Raw genomic sequence first — 18,924 nt, forward strand, 5'->3', positions numbered from 1 at the left:
TGGAGAACATTCAAACAACTCAAATTCAACATACCGTATGATCCGGCAATAGCACTCCTAGGAATATATCCAGAACACTTGTCTTATGAGAAACCAACATGCACTCCTATGTTCATAGCAGCACAATCAGTAATTGCAAAAACATGGAAGCAGCCAAAATGCCCATCAGCAGACGACTGGATAAGAAAGCTACGGTTCATCTACTCCATGGAATACTACTCAGCTATTAAAAAAAACAAAATGCAGTTCTTTGTGGCCAAATGGGCCAAACTGGAAACCATAATGCTAAGGGAAATGAGCCAATCCCAAAAGGTTAAATACCACATGTTTGCCTTAATCTAAGATGATATGATGTTATGTATAACATGTTATGTATGTTATATGTTGTGTATAAACTAAAATTGAAATGTGAATGAGATGGTCACAGAAGGTGGTTAAGAACTCGCATTTACTTTTACCATATTGGTTACTCATTACTATGTCAATTAATTCCATAATGATGTAAATTTTTGCTGATGGTATGTTGGAGCTTTTATTTGATTGGGATGATACTCTGCTGGCTCTGTCTTCAGACCAGAGAGGGTATACCTAAGAAGCCGTTGAACTTGACTGGACAACAAGATGATGGACTCTATGTTTGTAATATGCTTGCAATGGGGGAATCTCAGCTGAACTTGAACTGTGGTTATGCAACAAGGTGGAGGAATCCACCATGGTGGGAGGGTTTGGGGAGGGGTGGGGAGAATCTAAGTACCTATGAAACTGTGTTACATAATACAATGTAATTAACGAATTAAAATAAAAAAAAAAGAAAAGAAATGATGGGTTGAACTTCACCAAATGTCATTATCATGAAGGAGAAATCTGTCAGGCTGACTTCAAAGAGGAATAAACAGACAATACAACTAAAAGCCATGCATGATCTTAGACAGGTGCCAGCTTGAAAAGTAGTCCCCGATTGTACTGAGACAGCTGGAAAAGTTCTCACATGGGTCACAGAGTACAGTTGGTCCTCATACTGGTGTGTTCCCGATTAGTCTGTCCAATCAGCTTTTTCTGAAATTATTTTAAAAAGGAAAGAAAGAAAAGGAAAGGAAATTGCAGCTGCACTTACCATGTGCAGGCATTTTCCCATTATCTTTATTCTCCTAATAACAGAACAACTATTTCCATTGTATTACATTACCTTAGGTGTTACAAGTAATATAGAAAGGATTTAAAGAATATTGGAGGGTTTGTGTAAGGTTATATGCAAATTCTATGATGTTCTGCACAAGGGACGGGAGCACCTACGTATTTTGATACATGTGTAAAAGGGTCCTGGAATCAACCCCCACGGATACCATGGAATGACAGTAAAAATAATATTGTATTGATGAAATATTTTATATGTATTAATGTGGAGATGGAATTTTTAAATAAAATTTTCTAACAAATTTAGCAAGTGTGTATTATGTTAGCAATTCATTTTAGACAACCAAGATACATACATACAAAAAATGCATGCTGAATTCAAAGAAACAATTATTGTGCCACTCTTCTCTATTAGAACAGAGAGAAAAGAACTAAAATAGTCTTATGTAGCCTTTTTTTTTCCCTAACTACAATTTCCAGCCCATCTGTTTCCACACTAAGCTTGAATTGTTTCATCCCTTTAACTTCAGGTGACTTTTTTTCTTCTCAAACAAATGTAAACAGGTTCTTCTGTCCATAGGACCTTTGCCATTGCTCTCCTACTCCCTGTTCTAAACAGAAATCTGCAAAATACGCAACACATAAAGGTTCTGGGTCTTCCTCAAATAATCCGCCATGTTCATAGTAACTTTTTTAGAAATAAAACAAGAATTCCAGGTCCCCTGCAGAGGGCAGAAATGCTGTGGAGGCCGCACTCTGTTTCCTGCTGAACAGCAGGACATGCTCCAAAGAGCATGAGCATTCAGATTATTCCAGGAGTTGGCAGCAGAGTGGAAAAAAAATTCTCCCACCACATCCACTGGCATTTAGGAAAGCTCTTCTCTGGCCACTTTATGCAAGTGAAATGAAATTCTAAATACTCCCTGTGATCTGGAAATTAAGCAATATATGTTCATATGGTCAGCTAAAGAGGGCAGGGAGAGAGTTGGTGCTGGGATGTCAGGTGTTATTCTTTCTGAAAAGTAAAAACAGATGTGGTAGAAGCCCTGAATGGTCCCAAAGAGCTTAAAATTCAGAAGATGGAAATGGAAGGAAAGATTGTCTATATCACAAAATACAGGAGTAAAAGCTCATCTAAAAACATGGTAAAAGCTATCCATATTTTGGGAAGAATGTACATTACTTAGCATGTGCACATGATCAAATTTTCCTTCATATACGTGAGGGAAATATATATAAATGTGTGTGTATATATATATATAAACATATATGCAAACGTATATATAAACGTGGTAGATGATAGTATATTTATAAAACACAAATAGAGAAAACTCAGTCACAGTTAATAATCCTGTTGCCAACTTGGAGTTTATGGTGACAACGTTAGGATGTTAACAAAAGTATCTATTCAGAGAAAATCCCTCATGACAGTCAGTTATGTTGTTTCAAACAAACAGCCCACATGAGATCAGAATTACTAAACTTACAATCATTTAAGAATGAAAAGAAAATGAAGTAAGTTGCCCCTTGGACATGTTAGAGGTCATCAAATACCAAGCATGATTCTTCTTTTAATGGTTTGTATAAAAGTTCTCACATATTGAATCCTAAGGATATTTATTGAAACTTTGTTCCTCAACAGAAATTCATCACTAACTAGTTCAGGCATATTTGCTTAAACTTAATCACACCCTTTAAAAAAGGTATGTAGGGCCCAGCTAGGTAGTCTAGTAGCTAAAGTTCTCACCCCGTATGTGTCGGGATCCCAGCAGCCCCACTTCCCATCCAGCTCCCTGCTTATGACCTCGGAAAGCAGTCAAGGATGGCCCAAATCCTTGGGACCCTGCACCTGCATGGGAGACCAGGAAGAGGCTCCTGGCTTTCTGGGTCTCTTTCTCGGTAACTATGACTTTCCAATAAAAATAAATAAAATAAAACTTTAAAAATTTTATCAAGGTGTATTTCATCTTTCATATGAAATAACCACAACTAGTCAAAGATATATATGTATAGTATTCATCAAGTATCTGCTACATGTGCATCTCAATCTATGTAAGTTACACTTTAAACTTTGAAGAAACTCTCTGAAGTACACATAAGTCAGAAAAATGGTTGTGTAATGCTGATTGGCTCTTAAGTCAACTGATAAGTAAGTGGTTTTGGACAAATACTCAAAGTACGGAAAATTAAAAATGAAAAAAAAAAAAAGCTCAAATCCCCTGAAGCCAACTCCCTCTTGCTCTTCAAAACAGTACAGTTGGTATAAAGATGAAAACTCTGCAGTATTCAGATTTAATTTTCTGAGCAATCTTGGGATAGAGAGTTAGGAGTAGTCCCTTTCTTCTATGAACTGGTAGAGCCCAAACCTTTCTCAGCCCACCTTCAATAAATAGAATTAGCCCAACTCTCCCATGACCATCATTTCATGTGTCATAATAAGACACTTTACTCTTCATTAGTCAACTTTGCTCCTGCTGAGATAAGGAGTCACTGAAGGTTAAATCAAAGGTAGTGAGTGTGTGATTCAGAACTTACAGGGCAGACAGAACTGCTTTTTGCAAAAAAAAAAAATCAGAGAAGTGGTATGATCTAACATTCTGAAAGTATTCCTCTGGCAATTGGGCTGAGAAAAGACTTTAAAGGGATGAGGAGGGAAACAGAGAGACCAATTATGAGGCAAGAACGAAGTGGGGGTGACGAAAGCTTGACTCTCGGGGTGAGGGTGCTGAGGTCAGATTCTGGATTTGGCAGAATATGCTGCTGTGTCAAATGTGCAATATGTGCAGAAAAAAAAACCTAAGGTGATGCATGGTTTAAAGCTAAAGAGTAGCTGAAGATAGTGAGGATACAGATAGGAGAATAGCAAAGTTGCAGTTCTAGAATTATGACACATTAAAACCTAAGTAGAAACAGCAAGTCAGTGGTTAAACCTATGGGTCCAGAGTTAAGCAATGAAGGAAATGTGGGGGTCAAAGATGATGATTTTGGCCATGTGACTCTATGAGATCACCTAGGAAGAAAACAAAATAGATACTAGGGTTATGTTCTGTGCCAGAGTGACAGGAGAATCGGCATCGAGATGAGGATTAACCAGACAAGGAAGCAACAAAGAACCAGCTGTTCAAAAAGAGAAGGAACAAGAGAACATGATATACCTAAGGCAAAGAAAATGTCACAGGCACATGGCCAGCTCAAAGTCTCCACACATTACTTAATTCACCCTGCACATTCTTTAGAGCAAGGCACCTCTCTGACATGCCCTTCCTGAGCCATCTGGTCTCAGATAGATGATCTTCTATGTCCCAAAGTCACAGTGTCATTCTCATTTACAAAACCTGTCAAGACTGTAACTGCAGCTTCTCTTCTCCACATATCCCCTTCCCACTCAAAAATGTGATGTCCTTGAGAGCCGGAATCCCTAGGAATCTCACATGTTGGGAAGAAGGCGGCAACATTTGTTAAATGTCTCCTGTGTACTGGGAAACACATTCATGCTTTTATGATGACTAACCTAAGTGCTCAAAAATGTTGCTAAAAAGAACGTAGTGTTAACCAGATCGATGGTTGGGAAAGCAATGTTGTGGTCAGGTTCAGTCCTGGAGAAAGCTGGCTACACCCCGGAATGCCTGCCTGATGTCAGCATCCATCAGGACTATCCAAGTCCCTCTGCTTTGGCTGAGCTCATCCAGCAGAATTAGCCAATGCAATGACATTTCCTTTATAGACTTCCTTCTAGTCAATGACACCTACCAAGACATAAGTATTTGTTGTAATTGGCTGCTGGGATTCTTACAGAATGTGAGAAAGTGTCTTATTTTACACATTAGCCTAAGGTAAGTTTAGTAAGTGGGCTTCTTTTTGGATTTCTACGAATGACCGATCTCTTTGGTTTTGATTTTGCTTTTATTATTAAAGTGCCAAAATCATGTCCTAATGCCAACAAGGGGAGGGGCTTGCACCATCACAGGAGACTCTTGATACAAGCAATTCAGGACAGGAAGCATATTGTGTGACTGCCTGTTGCAGGGAATTATTGATTTCCATTTATTTTATCTCTTGTTGACATACAACACTGGTCACAGTTGTGATTCTTATATAATAGACTGGGGAGAGGTAATGAACTGAGCAAGAAATGGTATTTTCTTGTTGCCTCAAATTTGATCCCTATTGCTCAGTTTATTCCCCAAGGCTGAAATGTAGAACCCAAAGACAAACTAACACATGCTAGATTTCCATCTATCATTCATTACTACAGTAAAGCTTTCTAAGCTTGCTAAGCTAGATCAATTTGTGATGTTCCAGCAAAATCGTGTGCAGTCTTTTGAAGAGTAAAATTTGAACAGTGTTGACATAGCAAAGTGTACTCTTTTGTTAGCAGTAACAGGCCATGGATTTCATCTCTCCGTGGGATAGTTGTACCTTTTCTCTTTTAATTTGTATCAAGAAAGATTTTGAATGAAATTATTTGGATCAACAACATGGAACAGGTCAAATCTTTGCCAGGTCTTTAGCTTTTTAAAACATAAGTTAAAAATTAACAACTCTATTCTTACTGACATTGGGAAGATTAGAATTTACAAGTATATAATACCTTGTTACTAATCCATCTCCCAATCTTCACATGAAGGTAAAAGGCTGTTTGTAATGTTATGTCTTTGGGATATCTGAGATACAAATCCTCTTCACAACTATTAGGGCAGCCCTAGTTGAGGACCCAAACTTCCCTTCCAAACACTACTGAGATAACTGTCACACTGCAGCCAAACTAACAGATGTTGTATCTGTCATCCACAAAATACTGGGGATCATCTAAAATGCAAAGTGAAATAGTGCCATTATTGTGTTGAAATCTATCACTAGCTTCTTAAAGCCCCACAGCAAAAGCTCATGCCAGGGTATACACAAAGGCCCTGACAGAGGAGCCCTGAAATGCATCTCTGCCTTGTGGGTAAGTTACAGTGTGGGAGCCAGGGCAGGCCCTCCCCACACTGCTCTGTTCAGAAAAGGGACCCGGGGGATTCTAGAAATTCTAAATTCAGATCTTGTGTCCTCAAGCCTGTAATTGTCACGGTGCACATTATCAGATCAGATACAGTGAATTTCTGCAAGCTTTATTTATCATTTATAAATATTTACATATAGGGAATATAGAATGTGGGGACATTTGGCTCCTGTCTGGATCTTCAGAATTTAAACTATCCAAATTTCCAGACAAAGCCTCTCACAGCCACACCCCACAAGGGTCACTCCATTCCTTCCTAAGTGCTTATTTGCTGTACTGCATGTAAGTGCCACAAAGCCTTAATTTTTCATACCATATTCTATACACCTTGATATATATGATATGATTTATTTAACATGTTTCTTATTTGCTAACGCAGTTCAATGGAATTTTCTTCACAACTTGTCCGGCCAAATCATCATTTTATAAAACACTCTTGACTCTTACAAATTCAATTTTCCCACAGTAATGCAAAACTTCACTTTTGTAACTACTTTATTACACTACATAATAAGTGCTTGTTTCTATTTCTTCAAACAAAATTGTAAGACTTTTGAGGGGAGTCTTCATATTCTATTCTTTATCTGTTATGCTACAAGCAATCTAATATTGCTGAACCTTGTGGTTAGAAATACATGTTATTTCACATTTCATATTGCCTTGGAAACACCATTTGTCAATTAGCAAAATGGAACAGCTAAGTAATATTACCTACACGATGAGGATTTTTAGATAATTGTGTAAAAGAATGTTCAGTTATTGCCAAAGCCATTGTAGGATTTCAAGTAATCATTTTTTTCACAATGTATCAAATAATTATGACAAAGAGACATTATAATAAAAAGCTAGGTTTTAAGTTTTACATAAAATGCTGAATCTGTGCATATTTTATCCTTTCAAGCATAAATACCAATGGTACATTCAAAGGCAATCTTATTAAAGATTAATTACAAAAATATAAGATAATTATAAGAGATTGATAACACTAAGTGATTGTGAGCGAAATGCTATTCAAGTTACCAAAGCAGTTGAAGAAAGTTTTGTCTAAAGGTATAAATGTAATTATACATTTTTGTGCTTCCTTAAGTGTTTAGAAAATATTCATTCTTTTCATTAGGAATCTTGAAGTCCAGGTAAAGAAGCCATTTTACACATAATTTATACGTCACTTTTATACCATAGCTTTCTTCCAACTCTATCTAGCGACTGACTCTCACATGTGGGTCTCAGGCATCCTTGTTTCCTGTCCTGCTGTGATGACAGCACAGATCCCAGCTCTCTCCATCATTCCTTGTCATGAAGTATCTTGTTTGGAACAAAAGCAGAAGCTTCCAACGCCATCCACTCTCACAGGTTTAATATATCAGCATCCATCTGATTTACACCTGATACACTGACTTGTATTTCTGAGTTCCCTGGCCTAACCCTTCCTGGCCCAGGATTCTGATGGTATTGAAGCTGCCCATCAGTTTCTCTCTTGGACCGATTTCCTGAAACCGTGTCAGCCTTCTTTCCCGTGCAAACCCACCCTCTGTATCTCTCGGCTCTGCTTTTAAAAAAAAAAGGTTTATTTTATTTTTATTGCAAAGTCAGATACATGGAGGAAGATCTTCCATCCAACGATTCACTCCCCAAGTGACCGCAACGGCTGGTACTGCGCCGATCCGAAGCCAGGAGCCTTCCAGGTCTCCCACGCGGGTGCAGAGTCCCAAGGTTTTGGGCCGTCCTCGGCTGCTTTCCCAGGCCACAAATAGGAAGTTGGATTGGAAGTGGAGCTGCCGGGATTAGAATTGGTGCTCATATTGGGATCCCGGCACGTTCAAGGCAAGGACTTTGGCTGGTAGGCCACAGCGCTGGGCCCTCAACTCTGCTTTTAAAAGCCAGTCACATCAGGAAGAAACCTACGCAGCCAAGTCAGCTTTGTGTTTTGACTTTGGAACCTCCTGATGATCTGATTTTCCCTTCAGCACAGTGTCTTCTCAAATGGACAGAATCCAGCCTGTTGATACAGAGTTTGCCAAGTTCTTTACATAACCATGCCACGCATGTTGTGCTTGACAGTTGCTTTCTCAAGAGTCAGTTTGACACAGTTTACACCTGGACATAGCTCCTTAGTCCTCACCCCTCCCAGTCCTGGCTGTCTGTCATGGACACAGTCTCCCCCAAACCCAAGACTGTGTTTAAATTCTGTTGTCTTCATGTTCACGGCTGATGATGTAACGGTAGAGGTTCAATTGAATACCAGCAGCTGAGAAGTGGGGCCAATGAGCGGCTTTTGGATCACAAGAGAGTTCATTACGTCAGTTTCAGCAAGGCTAGGTTCTCTCCCTCCTGCCTAGGTCACTATGTGGCGGTACCTCAGTACCCTCCACAACCAACCTACATCACACCCCAGGCCATGGCACTTCCCAACCTGATAACTTCCATCTTTGTGCTCAAATAAACCTTTTCTTTCTCAAAGAAGCTCCTTTTAGATATTATAAAGTGACAGAAAGCAGACTAACATACTTCCCAGCCAAATGCCACAGGCTTTTGGTGCTAAAGTTCTTTCCTCTTGATTCACAAAGTTATAGTCTGACATTTATTCATGCATAATGGCACAGGGAGCCCAGAGGAAATTTAGTAAGTAGATTTTTATTTTGTCAATTACACTACTAACAAGCAAAGAGAGACTCTTCCAGCAGGATATGGCTGGAATGTCTGAGAATTTCTGAAAAAGCATGAAAACGGAAAAACTGTGAAGTGAGACAAGCGTATACACATGGGATTAGTTACACATAGCCATGGGATTGTGGGCTATAGCATATTGATGTTATGATATACAGCTTACCTTAACTTCCACGTGTGCCATCAATACTGCAAAGTTGGTCAGGTGGTTACAGGAGCACGTAGTATGTGTCTTGTTGGTTGTCAGGAGCCGACAGCCTTGTGTTGACCAGTAGCCTGTCATTGTGCGCTTGGAATAGCTCCAAAATGAACAGTTGGGGTTAAAATTTTCCTCTGACTGCTATGGGGTATGGGGGGAAAAACAAAGGAAGCCAATAACTGCTTGATGAAAAATTAAAATCAGCAGGTACTTTCTAGACCATCAATACAACCTTGTACCCAATTCCCCTTTCTGGAGAGAAGTCTACCAATGCTTTCATTCAGAGTGGGCCTTACTAATCATAGGCAAAATTGAATACATTCATTATGATCACCTCCTGCCAGAGGTGAAGTCGCTGATGTTTTCACATTTAACGTTGAATGAGTACTAGTACTAATTTTTCAGAATGACATCAATTTATATAGTAAAGAAGGCAATTTTTATAAACAATCACCATCTTAAATGATATCTTTAGGAAACCTTTGCTGAAGGCATAATTTCAGTCTCCATATGTATACTAAAATACGTCTATACATAAAGATGATAATTGCCTGGCATATCATATATTAAGCCATGTCCACTCCCATGTGACATACTGTCATTTATCTTTTTAAATAATTAAACATTCTAGTGTTTATTTAAAGTATGAAATATGATGTCATTAGATAGGAAACAAATTACAGTAAAGAAGAAAATTAATATCTCCACCATCTCACAATTACTCATCTCTATTATTTTGCGGCAATAGTAGCATTGAATATAAACCCACGTACAATACAATCACCTGTAGGTCTCATTCTCATCCATTAGGTATCTAGACATGTTCTAACTCAAATTGTGGAGAAACCGCTACAAAGGTATGAATTTCAGTATTTTTATATACAAGAATTATTCTCCCCCAAACTTCATATGTGGGAAAAATTACTGCATTTCATGCATCATTGATTGCAATGAAAAAAAAAGCAGTAAGAGAAAATGAATACATTTAATGGTCATGTGGTAAGGAATACACATAAAACAAACAGCTCACCTTAACCTGCCATTTCCTTACCTTGATGTGCTTAACAGTAAATACCACGGGATCAGCCAAATAGACCTTATTACTGAACTCTTTGTTTATTGCTGCCGTAATAACAGGGGAATTGACGATAACTGAATGATTTGTGGACATAGCTTCTGTTCCCAACTTCACGCTGGCATTCTCCGTGGACAGATAAGGACCCAAGTTGTTATACAAAACAAAGGCCACTCTGATCTCTCCTGAAACAAATGCAAATGTGAAATATAAATTGACAGAAATTCTGATTAGTGTGTATCTTTCCTCATTCCATATTCTTTATTCACACAAAATTCAAGCACTTATTTCTTGCAAAGCCCAAATCAGTACTAGGAAAGCAAAATTAAATTCTTTAAAGATCTATTTTTCATTGCAAAGTCAGACAGACACAGAAAAGGAGAGAGAGAGGAAGATCTTCCGTCCAATGATTCACTCCCCAAGTGCCTGCAACGGCTCGAGCTGCGCCGATCTGCAGCCAGGAAGTAGCAGCCTCCCAATCTCCCACGCAGGTGCAGGGTCCCAAGCTTTGGGCCATCCTTAACTGCTTTCTCAGACCACAAGCAGGGAGATGGATGGGAAGCAGGCCAGCGGGATTAGAACCAGTGCCCATTTGGGATCCTGGCATATACAAGGTGAGGACTTCAGCCACTAGGCTACTGCACCAGGCCCTACATGCCCATATTTTCAAAAGGTGAAAAGAACCATGGTCCCTATCTAATCCTACACCCGAAACTGGATTCAAAATTGATTACAGATAAAAACATACAAACGAGAACCACGGCAGGTCTGAAAGAACATCTAACAAAGTATCTCTGACTTTGATGAAGGCAAAGCAGCCTTGGGTAGGATATGGTAAGTGGAACATTTTGGGGACAGGTATTTGACCTTGACTGGGATGCTTAAATCCCAAAACCAGATGAATGGGATGACATCCCAGGCCCTGCTCTCATCTCCAGCTTTCTGCCAACGCACCCATTAGTAGTTAACAGGTAGGGTTCCAGTAACTGAGTTCCTGTCACCAACACAGGAGATAGGATGTATGTCCCCAGCTCCTGGCTCAGCCTGGTTCAGCCCTGGCCACTGTCATCACTCTGAGATGGAAACTCCATTTGTCTCTTGGATGAGAAAACTGAAAATCTTTCTTTCTCAAAATCATTAAGAAAATAAATAAACATTTTGGGAGCTAATGGAGAAATCATGGTTTTGTTCTACAGAATTTTACTGCTGCTCAAAAGTTCCGTTGGTCAAATTGGTTATCTAATAACTTGCAAGCTCAATCAAATCAGGTATCTAACGCTTATAAAGAATTTTATCTAATAAAAAGTATCATTTTGTCCTGATATTACTTATGGCAATTCCTTTTTTTTTACCCAAAATGATTCACTATGTAATATAAACTAACAGCTTTGAACTTGTTGCTAGGATATGAGGTTACCTGAGAGGTTAAAATATCCTTATTACATTATATCATAAAACAAAATAATAATAACAATTTTAAAAACTCACTTTCTTAAAAAAACTCACTTTCTTGGAAAAAAGAATATATTTTTACATTTGTAATATTAGCAAATCTTGGCCAATAAATTCACCGAGATTATTTATCTTACATGAATTCAGTATTATGCTACGTTGAGTTGATCTCTAAGTCCCACATCAAAGGACCTCCTTACAAATATTTTCTGTATGCTTTACAAACACATGTGACGTCAGTTTTGTGGAAGAGTGCATTAACACAGCCGTTGGGGTGCCAACATCCCACGTGAGTGTTAGTTCAAGTTCAGTTGCTCCACTTCTGATCCAGCTCCTGGAATGTGCCTGGGAAGGTAGTTGAAAATGGTCCAAGACCTTGGGCCCCTTCCACCAATGTGGGAGACCCAGATGGAGTTCCGGGCTCCTGGTTTTCACCTGTCCGAGCCCCAGCCATTGTGGCCACTAAGGAATGAAAGAGCGGATAGAAGATCCTTATCATTCCCTCTTCACCACTCAGCTTTTCAAATAAACACATCTTAAAAACAAAAACATAAAACAAACCAAAAAAATGTAGGTTTAAAATTACACATAAATTTTCCATGAAAAATTGTGCAAGCTTAAAAACAAAACAAACAAACAAACAACAACAACAACAAAACCCTGGAAAAAAGTCAGACCGTCTGAATGTTTAGAAATTTCCCTCATCTTCGAGTTTCCAACGAGTGAAAGTGATTAAAAAAAAAATGTCCAAATACTTAACAGAGTTTTCTGGAATAAATGTCAACATAGTATGGACAGGATAATCAATTCAAAGAGGAAAAGCAGAGGAGGAGCATCAGATAAGGGCGGGGGGCAGTGTGAGCACCTGGACAGTGGATCTCAATCCATGAGCCAAGAAGCCGTAACCCATGCAAGTTCCATCCCGTCTCGGAAAAGTAACTCACCATTTCGGCCATTCTGCTTCAATGTATTTGCCGACAGCTGAATACTGCTTCCATGGCCCGTGCTTTCTGGAAATTTCAGATCCTCCAAGTTTCCTTCTGTGCTCAGCCTGGCAACTTCCAATTCTGTGAAGAGGAAGGACACATCAGAGGTCATTCAGCAATGCCCTGAACCTGCCGAATCTTCCAGAATCCCTGAAATCACCCGCAACCTTCAACATTGGACTTCCTGTTTTGTCACACGCATTATAGTAGTTCAATATTTAAGAAAAATACATTGCTAGCGCTTTGTTATTTTCTTAAAGCAAACACAAGCAGTAAAAATTCTGTAATGAACACAAATATATAAATGGTAAAGCTGAAAATTTTAAATTCAAGCCCAAATTCTTAGGCTTCATTCTTAAAGTTAGGTTTGGAAATATTTTGTTTTATAAATGAGGTAATGGTTTTGTCATCTCCACTCAAATGCTTTCTCGATAGCATCCAATTCACAGATTGTCTTACTACAGAGGAAATGACCCATGGACCTTGCACCAGGAAGATGAAATTTCATAGATCCAAAAGACAGGTACATGCATATCTAAGAATCCCAAAATAAGTATGTGAACTTCCCTACAGAGGACCTCAGGCTAACACAACCAGCAGTGCAATGGCCCAGGAAGGAGAAGATTCATGATTTTTGATCCTTTTAAGACACGAGATGACACCCTCCTCATTTTGGAAGAAGAGGGAATTAATCTTCTTTGAAAAGAGGCATCCTTCCTGTCTGGGGCACCAGAGAGAGATTTTTCTTTTCCTTCTTCTGCGAACAGGAGCCTCCAAACCTTCGCTATGACAAAGGCCACTTACGAATGTTGTCTGTGTTCTCCCTGACAATGTCGGTCTTCAAAAGGTTATCAGCCAGCACAAAAGCACTTTCCTCCACGGTGTCGAGCAACATGGTGGCTGCACGCAGTTGATCGCTTGTAGTGAGGTCTCTCCATGCATTCAAAGCTTGTGGCTGAAGGAGGTTGTTAACTGTCTCGACCATAGCCTACAGGAGGATGAACAGAATGGCAGAGGTCTCTAGTGAGCCCACGCGGCTGTCAGAAAGCCAGGTGTACATGCTGCCCAGCAAGCCTGGATCCACGTTGTGCAAGAGTTCAGTATTGTCCCAGCCTCCCCTGTGACATGCTGCAGCAGAAGCATTCATTATTTTGCTCTGTACAGCCCTAGCTGAGACTTTGCAAGGCAAGGGGAAAACCTGTTTGTGTTTGGAAGGACAACAAATACAGCCATGCTTGCTCTTTAGAATCAGCAGCCCAGGCTTCAGGTAACACTATGATTACATAATTAAATTATTTGGCTTGGGAAACACTGACATGATCATTAAATCAGCAACTTTATCACACACACACACAAACACACACACACACACAATGTGTCCCCCTCCCACCACATCACTGTACTATGGATGCTTAGCACAATTGGGATTAAAAGGACGGTCACAGTCAGGACACGAACGTGTTGCCTGTAGGTTGAAGACTCACTGAACAAACCAAAGGCTTCTGCTTGGTTCTTTTTAGCTAGCTGGCAAAATGTAAGAATGGGGAAAATATCAAAGTGTACATATTCCCAGGGGCTTTGGATGAGTTACTTATGGAAAGAAACCTTCTTCATGCCGTTTACTGCGCAGGCAGGTTATAAACAGACGGACTTCACTACCTCTGGCCCTCAGGTATTTTTTTCTTTAAAAAAAAATCATCAATAGGTACAAGACACATAGAGAGAAAAACCCACACTTCTCATTGCTTCATGGAAAAGAATCATCCTTGTACTTTCAATTTAGATGTTTCCTGCCGTTTGCTTGCTGCTCCAGGTCACAAAGGAAAAACAGCTCTCCCAGTAAGGTCTCCCGTTTCATTGGAACGCTGAGAATTGCAAACAGAAACGCTCAGCCCCTGCAGCCTGAGTGAGCGCTGGTGAAGCCATTCATCATGAAACACGCCTCTACTCTGGAACTAACGGTGAATCGGCACTCGACACACGCAGAGTTTCTAAGCAGCAGGTACATTTTAAAGGGGGACTCACCTTTCCGGCACATTGACACCAGGACTGAGAGATGGGAGAAACATTCTTTACAATGTAGTGTTTTGCTCTGGTGTTCTCATAATAACCAAGTAATAACTGTTAAAAATCCAGTCCCGTAATGAAACACCTTGGCTGCCAATTAACACCAGCTTCAGAGACTAATTTGTCTTTTGATCAAAGCTGGTTTCATTGACCTTTCCCAGCTATTACAGATTCTGACCAAAACACAGCATCACAGAACTTTCTAGTGAAACAGCCCTACTCACAACTTGCAGACTTTGCATGACTCAATCAAGCCAAAATTGTTTCTCTTGTCTCTCATGAGTTTAAAGACTGGACGCTCTGGATTTAAGGCGAGAGCTGGGAACCACGCAAAAGTATTTCCAAGCACAAAATGAATGGCTCTCCAGGAAGTTTTCTACAGATACAATGCCAATAGGACATGACAAAAAAAAAAAAAAGGTGCCAGTTAGGAAGCAAACAAACAAAAACATTAGATATTTTCTGCAGCCAAAACTAGGACATAAGACTCTTGAGAGCAAACAAGCGTTGTGTCCAGGATTAGACGACCCTCAGAATTCATTAGACAGGCTCCAACAGGCCCGCAGCAGCAATGCCATCTGGACTCCACAGGGCACTCCTTTTAGCTGCTAACAATGATAGTAACCACTCAACAGTCTCTTAAATCCTGCCGCAGGTAAAATTTTTGGACACGTTATAACATTTCAGCTTTAATTTCTAATCAAAGAAGGCAAAAGGAGGAAAGAAATATGAAAGAAAATTAGCTGCGGTCAAATCCAAGCATGTTCAAAGCAAGACCCTATTCCAAGGTTAAATTGTGAACAGAAAGTCTCAATGGAATTGCAGCCAGGAAGGAAACCGGATCAAACCCCTGGTAACCAAGACAACCAGGGCCAGGGGCTTCAGAGGTGAAGGCTCCCACACACTGAAAGGGGAACTCCTGCCCAGGGGGAGGTGCGGTAGTGCACATCCGGTCCAAGTCCCTGCTAAAGCTGTTGGGGAAGCAGCGTGTGATGGCTCAAGTGCTACTCACACAGGATGAGTTCCTGACACCCTGCTTTGGCCTGGCTCAACTTTTGCCTCTGTGGCTATTTGGGGAGTGAACCTGTGGACAGAGGATTCTCTGTCCCTCCCTTTGTATCCTTTTTGTCATTTAGCCTTTCAAACAAATACATCTTTAAAAATAACAATAATAATTGATCGAGGTGACGCTCTGCTGGCTCTGCCTTCAAACCTGAGAGGGCCTCCCTAAGAGGCCGTTGAACTTGACTGGACAGTGGGATGCTGGACTCTGTATGGTGTGAGCTTGTAATTAGGGAATCCCAACGGAACCTGAGCTGTGGTTATGCATCATGGTGAAGGAATTCACCATGGGGGAAGGGTTTGGGGTGAAGAGGGGAGAATCCCAGTACCTATGAAATTGTGTCATGTAATACAATGTAATTAATGAATAAAAAAATAACAATAATAGAGACACAACTCCTGAAACTCTGTAAAATGTTGAAGATAAAGAATACTTGCAAACATATTTTATAAGGTACGTACAGATGAAGACCGCAGAAGAAAAGAAACCCACAGGTTATGATCACAATAAGCACAGACACAGAATCTTCGGCGGAATACTAGCAGCATAAATCCAACAGTGCCTGAATAGGACCGTACATCAAGATCAAATGCAATTTATCTCCACAAGGAAATAATGGTTCAACATAAAAAAATCCATTCATGTGATACACACTTCATTAACATAACAAATGACAGCACCCCATGCTGATTTCAACAGATGCAGAAAAGGCATCTGATAAAATTCAATACCTCTCGAAAAACTCAGAGTCGAAGGAAATTGCCTCAACATAAAAAGGCCTATAGGAAAAGACTTCAGCTAACACTGGAGCCAACAATGAAAACCCAAAGGCTTTTTATCTAAGAATGGGAGCAAGTGTGTCTACTCTTACTACTTTTATTCAGGGTAGTATTGGAAAAGCAAGTAGGCCAAAAAATAAATATAGAAGATACCCCAATTGGAAATAAAAAAAGCAAAGTTGCCCTTTTCTGCAGCTGAGACAATCCTATATAGAAATACCTTAAAAGACTCCATTAAAAATCTCTCAAACTTAATTAATTTAATTAATTCATTAAATTTGGAAACCTGTTTCATGTTTACGACAGGCTACTTTAAAGAGCTGTGCTTTTGAACAGAGAGCACAGGATTCAAAGGCAGCACACACAATTTATCTTATAATTTATATTACTCATTTATCTTATAACTAAATTTACTTCAACTGGAAAAGTTGGAGGTTGATGCTGTTTCATTGTAATCAATCAGAGGGGCAGCATCATGGTGCAGTGCGTGAAGCCACCGCCTGTGACACCAGGATCGTGTGAATTCAGAATGCATTGTCTTTAACTATGCCCTCTCCAAGAAGGTATGATCTTCAGAGAAGTCTAAACAATTTCTAGGATTATTAGAGAAACAGCAGATTTACAATATGGCTTTAGAGCTTGGCAGCTGGTGAAATATACAAATGTCAGGCTCTTTTCATCTGGTTAATGATAACCTGGTCTTGATAACTCAAGGGCAATATGGGAAAATGGGAACCCAAGAACTGAGTGGCAGTATTCTACCGAATTGGTGCCTGAACCTCCGACCTTACTAGTTATGTAACACTGGGCAGTTACAGGGTGCCTCTCTGAACCTGAACTGTAAACAAGGAATGATCAGATCATCTCTTCATAATGTAGTCTGGTTCATAATAAGTGTTCAGGTCATCATCTTCTTTTTAATTTTGATTTGATATCACCCTCGAGTGTGGGAAGAAATGTTTTCCCTTAATACACAGAAATCACAACTGTGAATTGCTAAATTACCGCACTAAGGCGAGATGTGTAAGGAATAGCTCTTCTCAAATGCAATCTTCGCAATGCGATATCTGACATGACTCAACTCTGCTGGAATACTCTACCAGAATCCTGCAGCATCTGGGGCCTGGAGGCTTGCGCAAAGTGCCTTTGACCAGTTTTTTGGTTAAGACAAATGATTTGCATTTTCTAAAGATTGCTGAACTGTCCCTGTTAACCAGCAAAGTGATGGTCAGGCGAACAGTCACAAATCCTCAATGATAATAAAGACCTCTATGTGCTTTTCCTTATATATCTATGCATTCAGTATTTGTGTAATTTACACACAAAGGATGAGGTCTCATCAAAAAATATTTGTTTCTGAAATTAACTATTTGCATTACTTTCATTAGCATAGCCTCACCTATATAAAAGTAGGTTGATTCTCATTTTGTTTGGTTGCAAAGAAATGAGCTTAAAATACTTAGAATTCAAGTTGGATGGAAAACATACAAGGGATTTGATACAATTTGAAGCAAACACAGGAACATCTGGTTATATTTCTTTAAAGTCTAACAATAGTTCTTACTGATTTCCTTTTTATCCTATAAGTTCTTTTCTGATTTTAAATATGCAATCCTAAGTTGGAAAAAAATAAAGTTGGCCCGGAATGTATCTTATATATACTTGTTTATTCTCATCATGATTCTTTAGTTTGGCCAAGCGGGGAAATGACCACGGTTTTGATGTTTAAAGATGAAAACAAACTAAACTGTTGAAAAGGATAGTGCATCAATAATATCCTTGCCAGGAACTAAATATTAACTCACTTTATTATCCTTAATAAAGGTCTAAAATTTGAGAATGAGCCAGGCCTGATAAACTCACATTTCAGTTCTACCACCAAATTTCAACCTTCTTTGGAACAGAGCTTTCATTCATAAATCACCATTCATCAAGCCATGAGCTACATGAGAAAATAAGTATTATCGTGTTTCAATTTAAGCATAGGCAGAGGTGGCTCTTACCCTTTTCATTATACAATTTACTGACTAGATTCTAAGTGCCTTTTGATTGCTCCCAAAGATCAAAGATAAATTAGAGAGTCAAAAGTCATTTAGAATCATACCAGGATCAAGACACCATATCCTTCTAGACACACATTTTCATTACAGGTTACTGCAGTTCTTATCCCTTCATGCAGACCTCAGCCAACTTTCTCGGACTAGAGAACTGTATGTTTGTTAAGGATGTCACACAGTCATCTATTTTTTCTCGAGGAAAATTTTACTTCTTTGTTATAAGGTCTTTAACAGAACTTTTGTGAGAAGGAGTTGTATAGTCTCATCATGGCGACTTATGTAGTTATTTCAAAAGAATGTGCTTGTGAAAGAAGCTAAGATTCCTGAGCCAGAATACATGAAGCCATCCTTGATGCAATGTACATCATTTGTACTTCTTGGCCAGGCGAGCAGTAAATCTCAGGCTGTAAGCATATCACCTGGTGAAGACAGTTAGCTCTTCC

The 18,924-nt window shown here is 39.4% G+C and overlaps 1 protein-coding gene across 4 annotated transcripts in view; it reads right to left on the bottom strand.

The window, feature by feature from the left end:
* ADGRL3 (adhesion G protein-coupled receptor L3) overlaps nucleotides 1-18,924 on the bottom strand; it is a 780,978-nt gene that overhangs the window by 99,734 nt on the left and 662,320 nt on the right. For 3 of the 4 annotated variants that reach the window (XM_058667265.1, XM_058667264.1, XM_058667262.1), the window contains 4 exons: nucleotides 13,320-13,503; nucleotides 12,474-12,596; nucleotides 10,054-10,262; nucleotides 8,967-9,143 (listed from right to left, as the gene is read on the bottom strand). In XM_058667265.1, coding sequence (XP_058523248.1) covers nucleotides 8,967-9,143; nucleotides 10,054-10,262; nucleotides 12,474-12,596; nucleotides 13,320-13,503 — 693 coding nt within the window. The remainder of the gene's footprint in view (nucleotides 1-8,966; nucleotides 9,144-10,053; nucleotides 10,263-12,473; nucleotides 12,597-13,319; nucleotides 13,504-18,924) is intronic. The other variant, XM_058667263.1, reaches the window with a different exon arrangement.

Source organism: Ochotona princeps, chromosome 7, assembly GCF_030435755.1.
Source record: "Ochotona princeps isolate mOchPri1 chromosome 7, mOchPri1.hap1, whole genome shotgun sequence".
Lineage (NCBI taxonomy): Eukaryota > Metazoa > Chordata > Mammalia > Lagomorpha > Ochotonidae > Ochotona > Ochotona princeps.